Genomic DNA, 22,942 nt, shown 5'->3' on the forward strand with positions numbered 1-22,942 from the left:
AGCCGCAGCACCCGACCCAAGCGTCCGGAAGTCCCGCCTTCGGAAGAGGAAGTAGCGGGGCGCGCGGCCGAGGGTGACAGGGGTGACTGCGGTGACCGAGGGAAGGCGGAGTCTGCGTGTTCTCTGCCCTCTGGGCTTGACTTGGCGGTTGGAGGTGAGGCCGCCGGTAGCAGCCTGTCAGGTGAGGAAGGACGACTTAGCTGTGGCGGGTGGAGGCCCTCGTTCTTTCCTTTCCTTCTTTGAATCCCATTTCTTCGCCGCCCCTAGCTGGAGGGCTTGTAGGGGCTCCTCGGGCTTCCCTTCCCCTAGGCGGGTCACGGCCGCTGGGAGATCTCTGCTCCCGCCCCCTCGTTAAGACGGGGTCTCCTAGCACCCCGCTCCCCGTCCCCTCACAGTGAGGGGGTCTCCTAGCACCCCGCTCCCCGTTTCCTCACTATTACAGGTGTCCTAGCAGCCCGCTCCCCGTCCCCTCACTATGAGGGGTCTCCTAGCACCCCGCTCCCTGTCCCCTCACCATGAGGGATGTCCCAGCAGCCAGCTCCCTGTCCCCTCACTATGAGGGATGTCCCAGCAGCCGGCTCCTTGTCCCCTCACTATGAGGGATGTCCCAGCAGCCGGCTCCCCATCCCCTTACTATGATGGTCTCCCAGCAGCCGGCTCCCTGTCCCCTCACTATGAGGGGTCTCCTAACACCCCACTTCCTTTCCCCTCACTATGAGGGGTCTCCTAGCACCCCGCTCCCTGTCCCCTCACTATGAGGGGTCTCCTAGCACCCCGCTCCCCGTCCCCTCACTATGAGGGATGTCCCAGCAGCCAGCTCCCCATCTTCTCACTATGAGGGGTCTCCTAGCAGCCGGCTCCCTGTCCCCTCACCATGAGGGATGTCCTAGCAGCTGGCTCCTTGTCCCCTCACTATGAGGGATGTCCCAGCAGCCAGCTCCCCATCTTCTCACTATGAGGGGTCTCCTAGCAGCCGGCTCCTTGTCCCCTCACTGTATCAGGGTCACTCAGTATCACAAGTGCACCATGTGCATTCCAGGCATCCACATTAACTTGTCCCTATGTTTCTCCAGCTGGGGAGTTAGAATTGTTTGGGAGTGGATCCTGATTCCAGCCATGGGCTTGTCGACCTCGACTGCGGCTGTCCCGGTGGAGACAAAGCATGAAAGTACAAGGAGAGGTAACTGACCCTTTGTCCACAAAGTGAACACCAAAGCTCATGTCCCGAAGGCTTTCAGGAAGGGACAGTATAGGGTGGTGGGGAGGGTCACAGGTCTGCGAGCCAGGGTCACTTGCTCCTGGCCGAGATTTTGCAGGGTCCTCAGGGAGATAATACTGGTGCATGACTGATCGCTTCCCAAGTTCTGCTCCACCTGAGCTGTAGTGGTCTCAACTGGCAATGGGAAAACCCTTTTTGATCACATCTAAGAGGAAATACTGCTACTGGCTTCTGTGAGTAGAGCCAGGCCTGCCATTAAAACATTGAAGTGGGCAGACCCTTTACTAAAGCCATAGCTTGAGCCATCCATCCTCTGGCAATTGCTGAGATATATGTTATTATCTCTCTCTCTCCTTTTTTTTTTTTTTTTTTGTTGCTGGAGGCATGCTACAATTACAGAATGAATGCCCACTCTTTTGCCTACCCCCACCCCAGCGGGGTTGGGGACAGATTATGTCCTTCAGGCTGACATGGGTTGTGTTCTAATTTATTTAGGTTGTCCAATGCATGCAGGATCATCTGACCAAAACTGTGAGAAGAAAACAGACTCTGTGCCAGCTCACCAAGACCGTGCGTATGAGTACGTGGAATGCCCCGTTACAGGTGCTAAGTTCAAGAGAAAGGAAAACCTAGATCCTTCCAACATGGTAATTCGTCTTTTCTTTTTGGCACATTTTTTTTTTTTTTTAAATATTTTATTATTATTGGGAAGCCGGATATACAGAGAGGAGGAGAGACAGACAGGAAGATCCTCCATCCGATGTTTCACTCCCCAAGTGAGCTGGGAACCTCCTCCGGATCTCCCTCGCGGGTGCAGGGTCCCAAAGCTTTGGGCCATCCTCAACTGCTTTCCCAGGCCACAAGCAGAGAGCTGGATGGGAAGTGGAGCTGCCGGGATTAGAACCGGCGCCCATATGGGATCCCGGGGCTTTCAAGGCGAGGACTTTAGCTGCTAGGCCATGCCGCCGGGCCCTCTTTTTGGCACATTTTATGAAGAGATGAAGCATCTCTATGAAAGTTATAGATGCCCATGATACACGACTGACTGCTAAGATGGTATCATCTCTAGTCTTTGAAAACAAAGGTATTTGGGCCCCGCGTGGTGGTCTAGTGGCTAAAGTTCTTGCTTTAAACGCACTGGGATCCCATATGGGTACTGGTTCTAATCCCAGCTGCCCCGCTTCCCATCCAGCTTGGGAAAGCAGTCAAGAACAGCCCAAGGCCTTGGGACCCTGTACCTGTGTGGGAGATCTGAAGAGATTCCTGGCTCCTGGCTTTGGATCGGCACAGCACCGGCCATTGCAGCCACTTGGGGAGTGAATCATCGGACGGAAGATCTTCCTCTCTGTCTCTCCTCCTCCCCATAATATATCTGACTTAGCAGTAAAAATAAATAAATCTTTAAACAAAAAAGAAAGAATGAAAGTCTAAAAAATAAGATATTTGATATTTTGACCACAGAGTTCTAGAGAGAACTAGTTTATTAAAGACATGTGTGAGGCACTGCTTTCTGGGAAGGAAGAAAATATATCATTTGTTTCTACCTGATGTCATATTACTGGCAATTAAAAAAAAATATGCTTGTTTTATGCAGATGCCGCCACCTAACCAAACACCAGCCCCAGATCAACCATTTGCGTTATCTACTGCCCGAGAGGAGTCGTCCATTCCGAGGGCAAATTCGGAGAGAAAGTGGGTTTATCCTTCTGAACAGATGTTCTGGAATGCAATGTTAAGGAAAGGGTGAGTAAATGAGCCTATTTTTTATAATATAAATGTGTTCGCCAGATTTATCTCAGAATTAATTGTTGAAGAGGTTATAGCCCCCAAACATACAGGAAGTTTTTATGAGTTAATCAGAATTATGTTTGATCAGCCCTCCTCTTATCCTGTTCTGCTCTGAGATCCTCTCCTGCTCTGTACACAAAACCTTTTAAGAGGGTGTCAGGGTTGTTGCCACCACAAATTTCTATGGTTTTTCTAATGTGTAAGGTTGTTAAGAATCTGTTATCTATAAATCATAAGTTACACTTAAAATCTTCCTCAAACATTCTAAGAAGGTAGAGAATTTCTTGCAGATTCCCCTTCTAAAATTATAGTAACAGCTTTGATCAAAGCCCATGTAATCCAAAAACTAACTTTAATATCTTCTGTCTTTCCAGCCATTTCACCATTTTTCTGAGTAAAATTCTTAAATTCGCTTTCTAGTGTCCCTTCATCTGGAAACCATGGATTATGTTCACCAATAAACTCTAAATAAAAACACAATTGCTGCCTAGTTACCTTTGCTCCACTTTTCACTAAAAATTTCTGCGTAAGATAAAAGACTGCTCTACACTGGTTCTGGCCCATTTTCACATTCACAACTTTCTGTAGGGGTCTCCACTTCTTTCAAGTCCCTGTTCAGGCGCCACTTGTTGCTGTCCTGCAGCGATGGATTTGGTGCACAGTGATGGACTACTGACTGATGGTCAATAGTTTATTTATTTATTTTTTAAAGATTTATTTTATTTTTATTACAAAGTCAGATATACTGAGAGGAGGAGAGATAGAGAGGAAGTGGAACCGCCGGGATTAGAACCAGCAGCCATATGAGATCAAGGTGAGGACCTTAGCCACTAGGCCATGCTGCCGAGCTGGTCAATAGTTTATTAACAGCACCAGACTTTTAAAGGAAGGTTGTGACCACGTAGGCATCCAGGGAGGAGGGGCTTGATCTATTTACATCTCAACAGCAAGGTGCACTTCCCCAAAACAGCAGCTTGTTCTTGTTATCTAAAGCTGCGAACCAGGATGCATCCTGCTCATTCATCTCGTTATCAGTTGCTCCTGGTGCCTTCAGGGGAAATTCAACTGACTATTGTCTCCCACAATAGCAAAGATTCTGAATGTCCTTCTATAGTTTCTTAGTATTGGTGTCAGTCTAGTTTCTGGTGACTCACTAAAATGAGGTGAAAATGAGCCTTTCATCTTTGTTTTCAGCCTGTATCTAATATGTATTGATTACCACTTCTTCATCATGATGAGTAAATGGATAAGTAAATGTCAAAATGAATCTAATCCAGTGGAGACAAGCATTCTTAGTTTTTTCTGTCAAGGATAGATAATATTTAATAAACTGTCTTCTGAATATCTGGGCATACTCTGTCATTATGAGTTGGTCCCATCTCACCTCCTGCACCTTTTCTAGGTGGAAGTGGAAGGAAGAGGATATCACTCAGCAAGACATGTCTAATATTATTAAAATTCACAATCAGAATAATGAGCAGGCTTGGCAGGAGATTCTGAAGTGGGAAGCCCTTCATGCAAGGTAAGTGTGTTTGAGCTTCTAGAACCTTCCTGACTTCAATCCAGTTTTTTCAGAGCGTTCCTGACTTCCTTCCAGCTTTTCCAGAGCATTCCTGACTTCATTCCAGGTTTCTAGACTTGGGAACATGATATGCAGATGCTTTGGAGCACCTGACATTGTAGAATGGCCCTTCCAAGTATGGCTGTTTCTTGGAATCGCTTTAGAAGTTATACCTTTGGGCTCGGCAGTGTGGCCTAGTGGCTAAGGTCCTTGCCTTGATCCCATGTGGCCGCTGGTTCTAATCGCGGCAGCTCTACTTCCTCTCTGTCTCTCTTCCTTTCAGTATATCTGACTTTGTAATAAAAATAAAATAAATCTTTAAAAAAAAAAGAAGTTATACCTTTGCAAAGGGAAATGATATTTTGAGAGATGCATGTGGGAAAGTGTATATTATGAGAACTTCATTGTTAGAGAAAAGGTAAGATTGTAATGGACTCTTATGTGTGGAATTCCAGAGAGTGTCCTTGTGGTCCCTCACTGATCCGGTTTGGAGGGAAGGCCCGAGAGTATTCGCCGAGGGCAAGAATTCGTTCCTGGATGGGGTAGGTGTCAGCACACTTTACCACGTCAGACCCAAAACAAAACAGTCTGAGAAACTGCTGTGCTGTCTTGCGAATTTGAAGAGCCTGAAAGTTTTCTGCCCTTTGTGATCCCGCCTTGATGGCTTGGCTGGGGGCTGTGTGGATTCTAGGCCTGACACCCAGCAGGACACCTGGCAGGTCACGTAGGCAGACCACTCCTCAGGAAGGAGGTACCTGGTGTTTGATAAGATCCACCGCCCTATAGCTCATCGATTTGTACTTTTTGAAAGTTGCTAGTTTCAAACCCACCAATAGAAGCCTGCTAGATCATGACTGTATAATTAATAGCCTGAAATGTATAAAAACTGGGGAGCTTGGGCTCTCGGGTTCTGTCTTTTCTCTTGGGCTCTCTCTGGCTTGCTGGCTTGCTGCGGATCTGGCAGCGGCTACCCTTCCCTTGCCCGGCCATGCTGGGCTGGGGGAGGTGGCTGGGAGACCTAGGTTAGTTTGAATAAACCACCTTTTTGCCTTAACACGGACTTCAGGCTTGATGATTATCTGGGGATTTCAGAAACCGGCACAACAAATTGTCATCACGGTGAACCTGTTTTCATTTCAGGTATGAGTTGCCTTTCGACAGGCATGACTGGGTCATCGACCGCTGTGGAAGGGAAGTAAGGTACGTGATTGACTACTACGATGGTGGCGAAGTCAACCAGGATTACCAGTTTGCCATCCTGGATGTGCGACCTGCACTGGATTCATTCTCTGCAGTGTGGGACAGAATGAAGGTTGCTTGGTGGCGTTGGACTTCGTAAGCACTACTTTTTTTCTCTGAGATGGAAACATATAAATGACTTTTTTTTTTTTAACGTGAGGGACATGAAAATGTTTTCCCCAAACCCAATGGCATTTACAGTGTCCCAGAGACTTCAAGCAGCTGGCGCACTCATTCATATATTTCAACATTTTCAGTTTTTTCTTGATTCCTGTTTTTCTGATATAGGATTTCGCTGCTGACAGACAACTTTGCTCCTTGTTGTGGCATTTGACAAATTATCCCAACTTTGAGTCCATACCAGTATTATATGGAACTATATGGTAAAGCAAGAATATTTTTCTTCTATGTACAACATTAACTCTTTGTCTCAGTTTACGTTTTTTTTTTTGTCTTAAGGAAACTCAAAGTTGGTTTAATTCAATTTAGCATGTTACATAAAAGTGACTTTTTTTAAAAAAAAACAAGGTTGGTAACATTAAATCGTTTATCATGAATGCTGCAGTGTAAATTTAGTCAATGGATTCATAATCTCAGAGTTTTAATTTGGTATGGATGATTTTATTGCATTAGTTTTATGTGGAGTTTTAAAAATCCAACAGCATTAAACTCTACACCTCAGAATATTTGTATATTTTAAAATAAAACCCAGTTACCAGGTTTGGAAGATCTTTTCAGAGTAACTTTATCCTTGTTTCTTCAGACATGTTAACTTTACAGAAGTAATGCTTTGGTCTTCCAGCTCAAGGCAGCCGTCTTATCATGTGTCAGCCATGTATTTCAAACTGCAGAGAAAAAATAGTGTTGGCCTTTTCTTTCCCAAGTGCTATTGAATGAGTATAGGATAAGGCATTTGTGTGAGAAGTGAAGTTTGTAATTGGAAACTGAAAATTAAGCCATAGGGCCCACAGATTCACTCCTTTCATAGGATTGTGGTATGTTTTGAGATAGGTAACCTAAAAATGAAAGTCAAGAGAATCTGATACCATAATCAACAGTTTTCTACACCCTAACCCTTTCACAACTTCCAGAACAGTCAAATATGTGAACCTGGGGTTCATCTATCACGTAGCCAGTGTTTCAATACTTTTTTAAAAAATTTATTTTTATTTATTTTTGTTGGTAAGTCAGCTTTTACAGAGAGAAGGAGAGACAGATCTTCTATCTGCTGGCTTACCCCCCAAGTGGCCATTAACAGCCAGAGCTTAGCTGAAGCCAGGAGCCAGGAGCTTCTTCCTGGTCTCCCATGTGGAAGTGGAGCAGCTGGGATGCAAACTGGTACCTATATGGGATCCCTGCATATGCAAGGGGAGGGCTTTAGCCACTACGGTGCCAGGCCCTGTTCAACATTTTTGGTGGCATGCAACTAAGTGTGTGGATGCACACATGTTTTGAAGACTAGTTTCTTTTCAAGGAGCCTCTGTCTGGTTGGGGACAGTGCATTTGCATGTGGCAGCTATCTTAACCTTTGTAACTGTTACTGCTGAATTGGTGTACAATGCACCAATATATAGAAAATTACCTTTTGCTTTTATTATGACTTAATCTCCCCCACCTTCTCCGACTATGACCTTGGGGTTCAGGGTTCAGCAAATGAATTTGGAGGAATGCAGACCTTCAGATTGTTAAGACGATGGCAGTTGGGGCGGAAAAAAAAAGGATGGGGAAACAAACAGGTGGAATGGCTTTGCCTGTCATACACCTTGGGCCTGCTGCCTCAGTGCGGATAATATTCCAGTAATTCATCTACGGCTGATCTCACAGCGCTGGTCACAGAGTGAATGTTTTATTAGCTGACCGAGACACATTGTATTTGTTTTAAAAAATTTTTTAAATTGGAAAGTCATATACAGAGAGGAGGAGGAGAGACAAAGATCTTCTGTCTGCTGATTCACTCCTTGAGTGACTGCATGGCCAGAGCTGAGCTGATTCAAAGTTAGGAGCCAGGAGCCTCCTCTGGGTCTTCCATGAAGGTGCAGGGTCCCAAGGATTTGGGTCATCCTCTACTGCTTTCCTAGGTCACAAGCAGGGAGCTGAATGGGAAGTGTGGCCGCTGGGACACTTACCAGTGCCCATATGGGATCCCAGCATGTTAAAGGAGGACTTTAGCCACTAGGCTACTGTGCCAGGCTTGCACTGTATCTAAGTCAGAGCCCAGCACTGGGTGTGGCAGCCTGTGAAGCTCTAGTAAATATTGACTAGCCAGATTGTTGGATAAAGTCCTCTTCCAACACACTCCTCTCATGAAGCCAATGAAGCCAATGAAATTCTAAAGCTTAAGTCAGATGGCAACTCAGTATAAGCCATTGTATTAATATGCTAATGGAGCAATGATTGATTATAATTCAACTGGAAAGTTCGCCTTCGTTTTAAAAACTTATTTATTGTTATTTTAAAATATGTATTTATTTTATTGGAAAGTCAGGTTTACAGAGAGAAGAGACAGAGAGAAAAATCTTCTATCTGCTGGTTTGCTCCCCAAGTGGCTGCAACAGCTGGAGCTGAGCTGATCCAAAGCCAGGAGTCAGGAACTTCTCTGTCTCCCACATGGGTATAGGATCCCAAGGCTTTTGGGCTATCCTCTACTGCTTTCTCAGGCCATTAGCAGGGCACAGGAAGGGAAGTGGAATAGCTGGGATATGAACTGCTATCCATATAGGATTTCAGCGCTTGTAAAACAAGGACTTAGCCACTAGGCTACCATGGCAGGCTTAAAGGTTGACTTCTGAATTACACCCATATTCATTCCTCTCTGGGTTTTCTCTGAAGACCTCTTCAAAACCAGCCCCTCATTGGATCTTTATTTTTGCTTCCCTCAGTTGGCAAAGGGCAGGAAACAGAGTCCCCCTCTCAGGTGCTCTCTGGCTACTGAAGGGATTATACAAGTTGGTGGGAGAAACAATAGACGGGAGCAGAGCATCTTGAAGGAATGGCAGTTAGTTGTGCCTGGGTTTCTAAAATGATCTTGCAGGTACCCCCAACACCCCCAGATGCTCTCCTGCTTGTGGATGACTTCCTGCTCAGCTGGTGCTGTGCCAGGTACTTCCTTGCACATTCCTTCGCAAAATTTTAGGAGTTTGCCCTTACCCCAGTGCTGACAATACTGAGAAAATGGAGAGTGCGTGTTGGAAGGCATTTATTCTGATGTCACCCAGCTACTGAAAGGGGAACTTTCCCCTTGGGAGGCTGTAGTGATGACTCAGTTGGTGTCGTGGCATTCACGTGGATACCTGCATTGAGATCCTGGCTCTGGGCTCCAGTCTTGGCCCAGCCCTAGCCACTGCAGGTTTTTGAGTGCTGAACTAGTTACCAAAGCATGCACATACTGTCTGTCTCCAATGAAAAGACAATGGCATGTTGTTACACACTAGGAAGAGAATGAATGCTTTAGGTATTATGGTACTTGTTACTACTCAGCAAGATTGTTAAGATTTATTTATTTTTATTAGAAGGTAGATTGACAGAAGGAGAGAGAGCGAGAGAGAGATCTTCCATCTGCTGGTTCACTTCCAATGTGATTGCAGTGGCTGGAGTTGAGCCAATCTGAAACCAGGAACCATGTGTGTCTGCCACGTGGGTGTAGGGGCCCAAGCACTTGGGCAGTCTTCCACTGCTTTGTCAGTGGGGAATTGGATAAGAAGTGTAACAACCAGGACATGAACCAGCAAGCATATGGGATGCTGGTGCTTGGAAGGGGAGGATTAGCTAGTTGAGCTATCATGCCTGCCCTGTTTTTTTTTTTTTTTTCACTTTCTAGATAATGTTATTTGAAGTAATACATATATATTTTTTGTGAAGTTTAATTTATCTTTGTTCTCCTTAGTTGCTTCTACTTTGAGTATCATGCCTAAAAACAATTTCCTTATCCAAGGTCATGAAGATGTCCATTTGTCTTGTAAGAATTTTATAGCTTTAAATTTTGCATTTAGGATTTTGATTAGTTTTTGTATGCACTGTAAAGTATAGGTCCAGTTTAATACTTACATGTGTATGTTTCATTTTCCCAGCACCAGTTAAAGAAAAAAAAAACAATTTTTTCCCATTAATTATCTTGTTACCAATGTTGAAATAATGTTATAAATGTTAGAGCTTACTATGAAACCTGTTTCAATGGTTTCTATGTCACTTGTTACACCAGCATTTTACAATCTTGATTAGTGCAGCTTTAGTAAATGTTGAAATTGTGTTATCTGTAAATGGTTTTACTTTTTTCTGTCCAAACTTGATAGGCTTTAGTTCTTCTTGTTTCCTAATTGTCCCAGCTGTGATCTTATATACAAAGTCAGATAGAAGTGACCCCCTCTCTGTATATCTGACGTTCCAATAAAAAATAAATAAATCTTTTTTAGAAAGTACTGGATTTTGAAAAATGTCTTTTAAACATCTAATGAGATGGTCATGTGCATTTTATTATGTTAATAGTGTTATATTGTTTGATTATTATGTTTTGACTCAATCTTGTACTGCAGGGATAAGTCCCACTTGTTCATGGTGTAACAAGACTTCATGTTGGCAGTTTTGTTTCCTAGTATTTTTCTGGGGAATGCTGCATATATATTCCTAAAGGATATTGATCTTTAAATTTCTTGGGAGATCATTGATTTTATTATCTTAATGTTGGGTTGATAGAATAAGTTGGAGAAAGTACTCTTCCATTGTTTTGTAAGAGTTCTTCTGAATGATTGGGTTTAATTCATTAAACTTTTGGTAGAATTCACCAGTGAAACCAAATGGTTATGGACTTTCTTTTGTGGGGAGTGCTTTTCTTTTTGAAGGTATTTATTTATTTATTTATTTATTTATTTATTTATAAGAGAAACAAAAGAAGAAAGACTCTCCATTTACTGGTTCATTTCCCCAAATATCTGCTACAGTGAGCCAGGGTAGGGAGCAAGCAGAAGTTAAGAGCCAGCGACTCAATCTGGGTCTCCTGTTTGGATTTCGGGAACTCAGACACTTTGTCACCTGCTGTCTTCCAAGGGTGTGCACTGCGGGAAGCTGGGTCAGGAGCAGAGCCAGAGCTCGAACCAGGTGCTCCACCATGAGATTCAGTTACCACAAATACATCAGCTGCTGTACCAAATGGCAACCCTTCCACATATTTTTTTTAAAAGATTTATTTATTTTTATTATAAAGTCAGATATATAGAGAGGAGGAGAGACAGAGAGGAAGATCTTCCGTCTGATGATTCACTCCCCAAGTGAGCCGCAATGGCCAGTGCGCGCCGATCCGATGCCGGGAACCTGGAACCTCCTCCGGGTCTCCCATGCGGGTACAGGGTCCCAAATCTTTGGGCCGTCCTCGACTGCTTTCCCAGGCCACAAGCAGGGAGCTGGATGGGAAGTGGAGCTGCTGGGATTAGAACCGGCGCCCATATGGGATCCCGGGGCTTTCAAGGCGAGGACTTTAGCTGCTAGGCCATGCCGCTGGGCCCCGTTCCACATATTTTATCATTTGAAATGATACATTGTAAAATTTCATTTTTAATTGGGACATTTCTCTTTTCTCATTGATTTGTAGATGTTTATGAAATATAAGTTCCTTGTCATATATGCATATACATATACATTTTACAAATTTTTTCCCAGTGTGGCCTTCTGTTCACTTTCTTGATGATGTCTTTTGACGAAGTAATTTTAGTAAAGCACCTATCTTTTTTTTTTTTTTTTCATAAGGTCCAATAGTGTCTTTTTTTTTTTCTTAGATTTATTTTATTTTTATTACAAAGTCAGATATACTGAAAGGAGGAGAGATAGAGAGGAAGTGGAGCTACCGGGATTAGAACCAGCGGCCATGTGGGATCAAGGCAAGGACCTTAGCCACTAGGCCACGCTGCCGAGCCCAAGCACCTATCTTTTTAAAAAAGATTTATTTATTTTTATTGCCAAGTCAGATATACAGAAAAAAGGAGAGACAGAGAGGAAGATCTGTCTGTTGATTCACTCCCCAAGTGGCTGCAATAGCTGGAGCTGAGCCAATCTGAAGTCAGAGCCCCTTCCGGGTCTCCCACACGGGTGCAGGGTCTCAAGCTTTGGGCTGTCTTTTTTTGACTGCCCTTCCAGGCCACTGGCAGGGAGCTAGATGGGAAGCAGGGCTGCCAGGATTAGAACCGGCACACATATGGGATCCTGGTGCGTGCAAAGCGAGGATGTTAGCTACTAGGCTACTGCCCTGGGCCCAAAAGAAAGTACTTCTAATGCAAACAAAAGCTGAAAGACTTCACTTCAAGATGTACCCTTCAAATGTAACTTAAAGATGTGCTTCAGAGAAAACAAGAAACACCTACCAAAATCAAAAACAAAGATGGAGAATGTCCCAGTAAGATGATAAAATAAGACTAAATGAAATCATGAACAACTCATTGCTAAAATGACAGGACCAAATTCTGCTCATCAATATTAATCCTGAATGTAAATGGTTTAAATTCATCAATCAAATGCTATAGATTAGTGACCTGAATTAAAAGCAAAACCCAACTAGTGTTGCCTACAGGAGACACATCTCACGAACAAACATATGTGGGAACTGAAAGTGAAAGGATGGAACAAGATATTCCAAGCTAATGCAAAGGGAAAATGAGCTGATGTAGCCATTCTTATATCAGACAATGTACTTCAACATAAAGAAGGACACCACATAATGATCCAAGGATCCATTCAGCAAGAAGAAATCACCATAATAAATGTATATGCACCAAATGCTAGGGCACCTAGCTACATGAAACAAATATTAATGGATTTGAAGGGAGAAATGGACTTCAGTATTGTTGGCAAACCTTAATATCACATTAACCTCAAAGGATTGATTGATAGGCTAAAAACTCAGCAAGGAAACAGCAGAGCTCACCCAGACAATAGTACCAATGGATGTAACTGATACCTATGGAACCTTTCATCCAACAGAAGCAGAATAAGATTTTTTTCATCAGCACAAGGAATCTTCTCCAGGATTGATCATATTACAAGCCACAAAATAAGCCTCAGCAAATTAAAACAAAATCAGACTTATATCGTGCATCTTCTCAGACCATCATGCAGTGAAACTGGACACCAACAAGTCAAAATATCCCAGAATATGTACAAATGCTTGGAGAATGAACAGTGCTGCTAAAGGAACAATGGGTTATGTAAGAAATTAAAAAGGAAAGTAACAACTTGCGTGAAATGATTGAAAGCATTAACACAACAAATCAGAGTTAAGAGGAAAGTTAATTTCAATCAATGCTTGTGTCAAGAAATTAGAAAAGTGGCAAATAAATGGGCTAGTGATATGTCAGAAGGAGCTAGAAAAACAACAGCAAAGCCATCACTGCAAGTTTATCTTGTTGGTTCCTGAGGAAGAGAGTGATCCAAAAGAAATGGTGGTGGGGTTGCAGTGCTCTCTTGGGCAACTGACAGTTTATTTCAAGGGTAACAGTTCTCTTATATCTGTAAATAGTGAGTTAAAGGAAAGTAAGGTGTGTTTATCAAAGCATGATTGAAATGGGAACTAGATAAGGGGTACTGACTGTCCTTGATTAGCTGACTAGACAGAGCACATATGTTCGTGTTTCATCAAGGAGAGCACGAAATACCTCCAAGGACTCACTGGGTGCAGCATGCATGCTGGGCGAGGGCCCTTTGCCTCCTCTTGCTGGAGCCTCTTCTCAACAGGTTCCCAGCCTGCATCTGTCACCCCAGCTTATGTTATTGGATGTTCCAACAGCAATCAACATTAGCAGAAAAAAAGAAGTAACCAAAAATAGGGAGGAAATAAAAAAGAGACCAAAGAAACAATACATAAGATCAACGAATCAAAGGGTTGGTGCTTAGAGAAAATCGGCAAAATAGATTCCCCACTAGCTCATCTAATCAAAAAAGGAGGGAGAAGATACAAATCAAGGACCAGGGACAAGAAAGGAAATACAATGACAACACCTGAGGCATCCAATGAATAATCAGGAACTATTACAAGCAACTATATGTCACCGCATCAGGATCCTAGAAAAAATGTTTAGATTTTTGGCCAACTATGATCTTTCAAAATCGAATCATGATGCCATTAATAATGAAATAAATTTTAAGCAGGATGTGGATTGAATCAGTGATTAAATCCTTCCCAACAAAGAAAAGCCCAAGAATGAATTCTGTACTGATTGTACTGTTTGAGAAGAAATGACTCCAATCCCAAGTAATTCAAAACAATAGGGAGGCAGTCCTTCCAAAGCCTTTCTAAGAAGCTAGCATCACCTTAAAACCAAAGCCAAATACAGGCACAACAGAGAAAGAAAAACAGAGCAATATCCCTGATGAACATAGGCGCAAAAGGCTTCAACAAAATACTAGGCAACAGAATCCAACAATATATCAGAAAGATCATTCACTGGGTCCAGATGGTGTTTATTCCTGGCATACAGGGATGGTTTAACATATGCAAATCGGTAAAATGGTACACCACCACAATAAACTGAAGAATAAAGATTGTCTCAATAGGTGCAGAATAGGCATTTGATAAAATCCAATACCAGGGCCTGGCACAGTAGCCTAGTGGCTGGGGTCCTTCCATTCACTGGGATCCCATGTGGCCCAGTTTGCGTCTTAGCTGCTCCACTTCCCTTCTAGCTCCCTGCTTGTGTCCTGGAAAAGCAGTAGAGGACAGCCCAAAGCCTTGGGACTCTGCACCTGCAATGGAGACCTAGGGGAGGCTCCTGACTCCTGACATCAGATAGGTTCAGTTCTGGCCATTGCAGCCACTTGCGGGGGGGTGGGGAGGGTGGTGCCAGTGGATGGAGGATCTTTTTGTCTCTCCTCTCTGTAGATCTGACTTTCCAATGGAAACAGGTGTATATTTCGGGAGAAAAAAAATCCAAAACCAACCAGTTCATGCTAAAAGCCCTAATTATGATAGACATAAAAGGAACACAACACAATCAAAGTATTAAAGACAAACACAGGGGCAGGCCATACCGGGTGGGGGCATGGCACCCGCTGACATGTGTGAGATCTAAGTCTGGGAGTAAGGCAAGTGGGGGAACCTGTACAACTCTCCCAATGGGTCATAGCTTCTATTGGTGAGCACATTGTCCAGACCTGGGTATTAGGCAGGCTGGGCAAGGTAGCTCCATTCACTGGCAAGTGTGTGGGTTCTGGAAGGGGGCAGACCGGGCAGGACCAAGCAAGTGCAGAAACCAGGTTGGAGTGCAGATCATTCTGGGCTAGGCTATCACACCTGCTGGTTTGCATGAGTCAGGGATAGAAGCAGACTGAGCAAGTCCAGACTGCAGCACCTGCCAGCGAGAGTTGGGACTGGAGACTGGCCGGGTCAGGCTAGGCTATAGCATCCAAAGGCAAAAACGAAGACAGGTGGGGGCTATGCCAAGCTGGATCAGAGCAACCACTGGCATGAGCGAGATCTGTGGCTGGGAATAGGCCTGGTTGGGGATATAGGGGGTGTGGTGTGGTTCCCACTGGTGAGAGCAAGGGCCAGGGTGGGGGCTGTGGTCTAGACTGGACATGGCTGCAGTTTCCTGCGGCATGGGTGTGGACTGGGTCTGGGTTGTGCCAGACTGGGCTGGACTCCAGCACCCACTGCAGCTCATGAGAACCAGGATGGGTGTAGGATGGGCCAGGTTAGGTCTCTGTCCCTGCTGAGCCAAAAGTGAGCTGTATCTGGGTGTGGACCAGGCTTGGCTGGGCTGCAATTCCCAACACTAAAAACTGAAAAGGGTAAAGACTGGTCAGGAAAGGTCACCATTCCTGCTAGGATGGAAGGTGGACTAAGTAGAGCTGGCCCATTGACCCACAGGGTGCGTGAGATCTGGCACTGGGAGAGGTTCTGATGGAGGAGCTTGGCAACTCCTCTGTTGGGACACAGTCCCTGCAAGTGAGTGCAAGAACAAGACAGCCCGGACCAAGCCAGGGAACTTTACCCACTGGCATACATTTGGTTCAGATTTAGGACGAAGCAGGCTAGGCCAGTTCGTATCACCTACTGGCAAATATCTGAGAACTAGAATGGTGTGTGGATCAGGCCAGTCGGGCCGTAATACCAGCCAACTAATATTAGGGCCAGGACTGGGGACTGCCTGGGCTGGGCTGGACTGGGCTAGGCAACAGCCCCCACCAATGTGAACTAGAACTGGGGTCGGTGCCTGGCCCAGTCAGACTACAGCACCTACTGGCAAATGCCGAGGTGAGGTGGGCCATGCCAGAATGGACCGCAGCACTCAACCCGCACACGTGAGACCACAGGGTAGGGAATGAATACAGTAGGGGGGGCTGCATGGGGTTCCCCTGCTGGGCCACTATTCTCAATGGTGAGTGCGAGAGCTGGGATTGGGGGCAGACCAGGCTGGGCAGGCTACAATACCTGTTGACCTCATGTGAGCTACATCAGGAGAAAGCCAGACTGGGCTGACTGTTCCTACCGGTGCATACATAAGCAGAGTGGGTGTGGATTGGCTGAGTTTTGCTGCAGCATCAGCTGGTAGATGCTGCACAGGAGGCTAATTCTGTTAAGCCAAACTGCAGAAGCACCTGGAGAGTACAAGATACGGGAGTGGTCCGAGTAGGGAAATAGTGGGCACCTCCCTTTTGGGTTGCCACTCCAACTGGTGAGCATGAGAACCAGGACTGGGGCAGGCATGACTAAAGTGGCAGGTGTGTGGGCTGGATAGTGGGGCTGGTTGGGTTGAACTAGGCTTCAATACCCATTAACATGTGGGAAGAAGTAATACCAAGTCATTAGATCACTGACATTTACACAGGAAACCTGATTTGAGTTCCTCACTCCCATTGCTGACCTGGTCCAGCTCAACTCATTGCAGATACATGGGGATGGAAGCACTCTGTCTCCCATACCTCCACCCCCCCGCCCCTGCCGACTTCTCTCTCTAATACATAAGTAAATATGTCTTTCAAACTCAGAGCATCTACTCTTTTTTAAAGATTTTATTTATTTCTATTGGAAAGGCAGATTTACATAGAAGAAGAGACAGAAAGATCTTCCATCCACCGGTTCACTCCCCAAGTGGCCACAATGGCTAGAGCTGAGCTGATCTGAAGCCAACAACCGGAAGCTTCTTTCAGGTCTCCCTTGTTGGTGCAGGGTCCCAAGGCTTTGGGGCGTCCTCGACTGCTTTCCCAGGCCACAAGCAGGGAGCTGAATGGGAAGTGGAGCTGCTGGGATTAGAACTGGCAACCATATGGGATCCCGGGGCTTTCAAAGAGAGGACTTTAGCTGCCAAGCCACGCCGTCAGGCCCAAGATTCTTAACTGCTACTTTAAAGGGGACTGTACTTACACGTTCTTTCTCGGTCACGGAGTTACTTGTTTATACTAGAGGTATCAATTTATGTTCATTAATTTTGTACCCTACTACCCTGCCAAACTCTCTTACGAATTCCAATAGTCTCTTGATCGAGTCTTTTGGTTCTCCTTTGTATAGAATCATGTCATCTGCAAACAGGAATAATTTTAATTCCTCATTTCCTATTTGCATTCCTTTAATTTCTTTTTATTATCTAATAGCTCCAGCAAGGACTTTCAGTATTGTGTTGAATGAATAGCAATGGTGAAAAGTAGACATCCTTGTCTAGTTCTAGATCTTAGTGGGAAAGCTTCCAGTATTTCTCCTTGGAGTATGATGCTGACATTGTTTTGGCTTTGTTTCTTCTATCCCAGCCTTTGTATGAGCTGATGGATAGTGCGACTTAGCCCACCCCACACCCTGGTAGGACTGCACATGAGAGGCTGCAGCCTCTATCTGCCCAGCCTTTTACAGTCCCAGTACCTGTGAGTGTTGGCAGATTCCATGGTCATGCCTAGCTTAGCCCCTACCACCCCAACTCTTAGGCTACCCTGTGGGACTTCCATTTCCACAGGGTTAGGCCCACATACGCCCTACAGAAGCTACCCTCAGACCTGGTTCTCTTGCGTGCTGGATGGGGCCAGCCCTCGCAATTGCCTTTTCAGTGAGCAATATCCAAGACAGTCAGATCTGAGACTGTTACTGGAAATGCTGTTCCTTCCCATGGGCTTGGCTGTTTGAAATAGAACTTTCAGACTAACCTCTCCTGGTAAATATTAACCTGCGTCTTGGTGTGGTTCTGCTTCTGATTGCATGCCTTGACCTTTGGCTCAAGAGTCACAAAGGTACGTGTAATCAGGATCAAGCTGCTGCGGAATGACGTCCTGCCAAGCCTCCCACTTGCACTGGGATGAATTGGACATGTAGCATTGCTCACGCATCAGAGGGCATTCTCACTGTTGATGCTATGTGAACAAACATGGGAGATTATCAAAATGTCATTTATAAATTAAAAAGAGCCAAGGCTGTGAGGGTTGCTACTGGTTTACCAATAATCCCGCAACATATATACATGCATATAAGTGTAATTACAAGTTCATAATTCAACAAAATAATAGAAGAGACATCCATAAAGACAGTGCCCTTTATACTTGATATTTCATATCAAATTGTACTGAATAGGCCTAATTTTAAGCGGGTTGCAAGTTTTTAATGATAGCAGTCCTGGGAATATTCTGAATTCTAGAAGTAGTTTGGAGAGGTTATTGCCTTCTTAATAATTTAGAGCATGTATTGCTCTGCCAAGTCAGAAGATTAACATTTAATAGAAAAAAATTATATATCTATAATTCAGTCACGGCTATTAGATCAGATGGATTTTACATTAAGTGAAAAAGATGTTGAGCAGTTAAGGACCATTAAACCACAGGACTCTTTTATTGGGTTTTCAGACCTCCAAGCCAGGACCCTGCTGTGTGGAATACTTATTTTACATACAGAGACACATTAAGGATAGGGAAAGGACATACATTTTAAAAGAAAATAGGCCATGAAAAAGTGTGATTTTCCACATTGCAAACAGCTACTGTACAGATTCAGTCTTATTTTATAACAATTAGCTTTATGCAACATTAAGTTGCTTTCTGATAGGCTGGGAGGATGCAGCGGAAGGCACTTTAGAGGTGTTGTAGAAAATCTAGGAATCTTTGGAACCCCTTTGAAGATCGTACATTGAGAAACCGTATTTCTAAAGGTTCCCCGGCCCCCCTCCAAGTGGCTGTGTGCCGTCAAGGATTTCAGCATGAAAGTACAGGGCTCTTTTACTGTCCGTGAAAACAATGACACATTTGGCCTTTTATGTGGTGCCTGATATGTCAGACAAGGAGGGAAATTGGATGCTTGTGGAACACACTTGTTTGCGGGGGAGGGGTCTGCACGACCCTCGTTACTAAAAGCACAGGACTGACTTCTCACTGTTGGAATTGAAATTCAACAGTTACTATCTTAACCAGTGTGAACTTGGGTGTACCACTTCCCAGGCCCACCCCCAAAATCCAGGCAAGAGTTTTTACGTTGAAGTAGAAAGGCAGATAAACTCAGGAGGATGTGGAATGGAGTTGATATAATTTATAACTTTTCCCCCTACATTGTCCAAACAAATTCTGTGATTTTCTTTCTTGCTATTCTAGGCTCTTTTTAATTGCCTCTGACTAAAGTGGCACCTTATGGACTGCTTCAGAAATTTTCTGCAGGATGTAAAAATGAAATTGATTCATATTCAGAATCTTCTTGCTAAAAATCTGTTGTGCCAAAATAAAAATGATTGCTACTTAGATTTGTTCCTTCTATGTTGTGGCTGCAAACGTTGTCTTACTGGACTTGCAGGATTTCATTTATGCTCAATGAAAGTCACCCTTCTATGTACAAGTCCTGTGGATTAGAGTGTGTCTACTTTAGTTGAAGAAATGTGAGCTTCTCTCTGGAGCTTAAAGGCTGTTTTTTTTAAGTGAATTGTTCCAGTTGGCCTTAATCCTTCAGTGATATAGCTCCTTTAAGCCTTCTTTATTCAGTCCCACAATTGACACTATATATATAAAAAAAAAAAAATCCCAGCTAGAGTTCAACTAAGTTTAAATATATCTGTTGGAGTGAAATGTATTTGAGAGGATTTACATTCTAATCATATGAAGCATTATTTATTGTCAATATTTTCGGTGTGTTGTAGCAAATCTTGTTATTATAATGTACATGGATATTTAACAGCAGCATAATACTTCGCAGCATTTCCCTCAGTCTGGACTGCTAGAACCACACGGTTGGTTATGTGGTTTGTGAGCGTCAGAAAGCTTCCTTATTAAGCTCTGCCAGAGCCTTTTGGGCGATCTCACCCTCCATGTTCTCTCAGTAGAGAACAGTTACCAGGACAACAGAGAATTGGAGAAAGGTTTAATTGTGATTTGATGTCTACCCAGAATAAAGAGCCAATGCCTTGAATTTATATTCTGGGTTCCCAAGAAAATGTCACTATGCATATTTATTATTCTTGTGTTACCTCACGACAAAAGGATTTTAAGGTGGCTGGCAATTTTACTTTTATGTGGAAGAAGAAAATGGCCTGGCAAAAGCTAAAAGCATAAGAAAAGCAAGTATCAGCTTAGGATCCCGAAAATATGTGACTATATTCATTAAAGCCCAAACATTTCAGTTCTATAAATATTTCAAGGGAATGTATTTATTTCAAAGTTATCATAACTGGTGTATTTATTTCTCAATGTAAATTTTGTATAGGTAAATTTGTCCTGTATGTAAAACAGCTAAGGAACTGTCAAAAATTCCTACTCTTCTAGAACTGATGTCAATTTGTCTCTGAGTTTCCTAACAGGAATGCGATGATGAACATCACATACAGGGGGCACAGTTTCCATTAGAAAGAGAAGTTACCCCTGCTTCTGAAACCAGAAAATTCTTCCCTGTGGGTGCAGTGCCTCAGTTGGCTTTTCTCAAGCTGAATCTCTCTCCTTCAGGGCACATCAGACTCCATTGTAAGAAAATAATGTAATAATGCTTTAACTTTGCAGTGATCTGTAACCTGTGAAATGAATGAGCAGGAATAGTGCTAGTAATACACATTTGGATTCCAGTTGGTTCTCAAGGAAGTATCCATTTTTTCTTATTATAAAAACTTTTTTATTTGTTCATTTTCATTTTATTTAAAAGGCAGAGACAGAAATAAGTCTTCCATCTTCTTGTTCATTGCCAAAATGGCCACACAGCCTTGGTGGGGCCAAGTTCAGTTCATGCCTTCCAGGTGGATGGCAGGGACTCCTCTCCTGCCACCCTCAGGAAGCTCAGCTCAGAGGCCGGCACTCCAGGATGCGTTGTGTGCATCCTAAATGGCACCTTAGTCCCTGCACCAAATACCTGTCCCCACCCTTACCTTATTCGCTTTTATTTTTTAAGATTTATTTTATTATTATTTTTAAAGATTTATTTATTTTTATTATAAAGTCAGATACACACAGGAGGAGAGACAGAGAGGAAGATCCTCCGTCCGATGATTCACCCCCCAAGTGAGAGCAACGGCTGGTGCTGCGCCGATCCGAAGCCGGGAACCAGGAACCTCTAGTTCCTGGTTGATAGTCTCCCACATGCGTGCAGGGTCCCAAGGATTTGAGCCGTCCTTGACTGCTCTCTCAGGCCACAAGCAGGGAGCTGGACTGGAAGTGGAGTTGCCAGGATTAGAACTGGCGTGCCCATATGGGATCCCGAGGCGTTCAAGGCGAGGACCTTAGCCGCTAGGCCATGGTGCTGGGCCCAAGATTTATTTTATTTTTATTGGAAAGTCAGGTATACATAGAGGAGAGACAAAGAGGAAGCACTTCCGTCCGTTGATTCAATCCCCAAGTGGCCACAACGGCTGGTGCTATGCCGATTTGAAGTCAGGAGCCAGGAGCCTCCTCCAGGTCTCCCACGCAGGTGCAGGGTCCCAAGGCTTTGGGCCGTCCTCCACTGCTTTCCCAGGCCACAGGCAGGGAGCTGGATGGGAAGTGGAGCTGCCGGGATTAGAACCAGCACCCGTGTGGGATCCAGGCCCACCTTATTCTTGACCCACAGGTGTTTCACATTTCTAAAATAGTTACATGTCTCTGGCATCTTTTTTTTTTTTTTAAACTTTGTCAGTCTTTCTGTTCTCTGCTTTCATTACTTGTGTTCTTTGTTTCACCTATTACATATTTTACCAGTAATTTTAGCTTGGCCAAACTTGGTTCAGGTTCCTGAGCTGCCTTTGAGGACCGTGTGTGTACCTCCCTATAAATCCAGTTGTAGCAAACGTCTTGCTAAGTTTGGCAAGATCTCTGTTTCCATCTGTAATGACTGCTCACCTTCAACGACTCGTCAGCTTCCTCTTCTACTATTGATGTTAATATTTGATAACCATGGCCTGTCTTCAGTTAAAATCCAATTAGGTCAACTTATCTAGAATTTCCCCTAATCCTAACATGTCCGCTCAGTAATGTTTCATCCATCGATCCCTACGCAGCTGCTTGCATATAAACTCCTATTGTCTATACTTATTCAGAGTTGATCCGAATCTCTCACCTGCTGCAGGACCATGTTGCCATGGTCACCAGATCCATCTCAATGATCCTGATCTAAATTTTCCTTAGTATGCTGTTATGAACATCACTCAAAAAAATTTTTTTTCTTTTTCCTTTAACATGCTCACTTTTTTTTTTAAAGTCATGTATTTGGGATCCTTTACCCAGGTCTCGAATATCACGTGTCTTTTTTTTCTCAGTTCTGTCATTTATATTAAAAAAACAGGAATTGATAAAAAATAAATAATAAAAAATAGGAATTGAAAAACATTTTTAATGTAAAAAATAAAAACCAGTATAATCAAATTCATTAATTTTTTCATCATCTATAGTATGCTAGCATTTGTAAACATATAGTACCACTTTTTTTTTATCTGTTTTATTGTTGACAATCTTTACATAGTTAATTACACTTAAAGGAAAAAGAAGAAAGAAAAAAAAAGAGAAGAGAAAAAAAAAGGTTCAGGGGGGTAGGGAAGTGGGTAATGCTATTATGTCAATATTGTTTCCATCATGTATCTGAGGTAAAGGGGGATATTGAGGGAGAAGCCCCACCTGGCTTCCCGCCCACCCCAAGTCCCGGATGTGGGGCATGCTCTGAGATATGTGCTCAAGTGGTGTTAATAGTTCTCCAGTTATGAATCGCTGCCAGTTTCGCTCGATGAGGTCGTCCACTGATTGATATGGTC

General features: G+C 43.7%; 1 protein-coding gene across 3 annotated transcripts in view; it reads left to right on the forward strand.

Annotated features, from left to right (window-relative positions):
* Nucleotides 1-982: 982 nt before the first annotated feature.
* LOC101517949 (holocytochrome c-type synthase-like) overlaps nucleotides 983-22,942 on the forward strand; it is a 91,813-nt gene continuing 69,853 nt past the window's right edge. For 2 of the 3 annotated variants that reach the window (XM_058665607.1, XM_058665605.1), the window contains exons 1-6: nucleotides 983-1,180; nucleotides 1,715-1,866; nucleotides 2,814-2,962; nucleotides 4,410-4,529; nucleotides 5,024-5,110; nucleotides 5,709-5,903. In XM_058665607.1, coding sequence (XP_058521590.1) covers nucleotides 1,027-1,180; nucleotides 1,715-1,866; nucleotides 2,814-2,962; nucleotides 4,410-4,529; nucleotides 5,024-5,110; nucleotides 5,709-5,903 — 857 coding nt within the window. In that variant the 5' untranslated portion in view covers nucleotides 983-1,026. Of the gene's footprint in view, nucleotides 1,181-1,714; nucleotides 1,867-2,813; nucleotides 2,963-4,409; nucleotides 4,530-5,023; nucleotides 5,111-5,708; nucleotides 6,319-22,942 lie in introns of those variants that run through there. The other variant, XM_004578323.3, reaches the window with a different exon arrangement.

This window comes from Ochotona princeps, chromosome 6 (genome assembly GCF_030435755.1).
Source record: "Ochotona princeps isolate mOchPri1 chromosome 6, mOchPri1.hap1, whole genome shotgun sequence".
NCBI lineage: Eukaryota > Metazoa > Chordata > Mammalia > Lagomorpha > Ochotonidae > Ochotona > Ochotona princeps.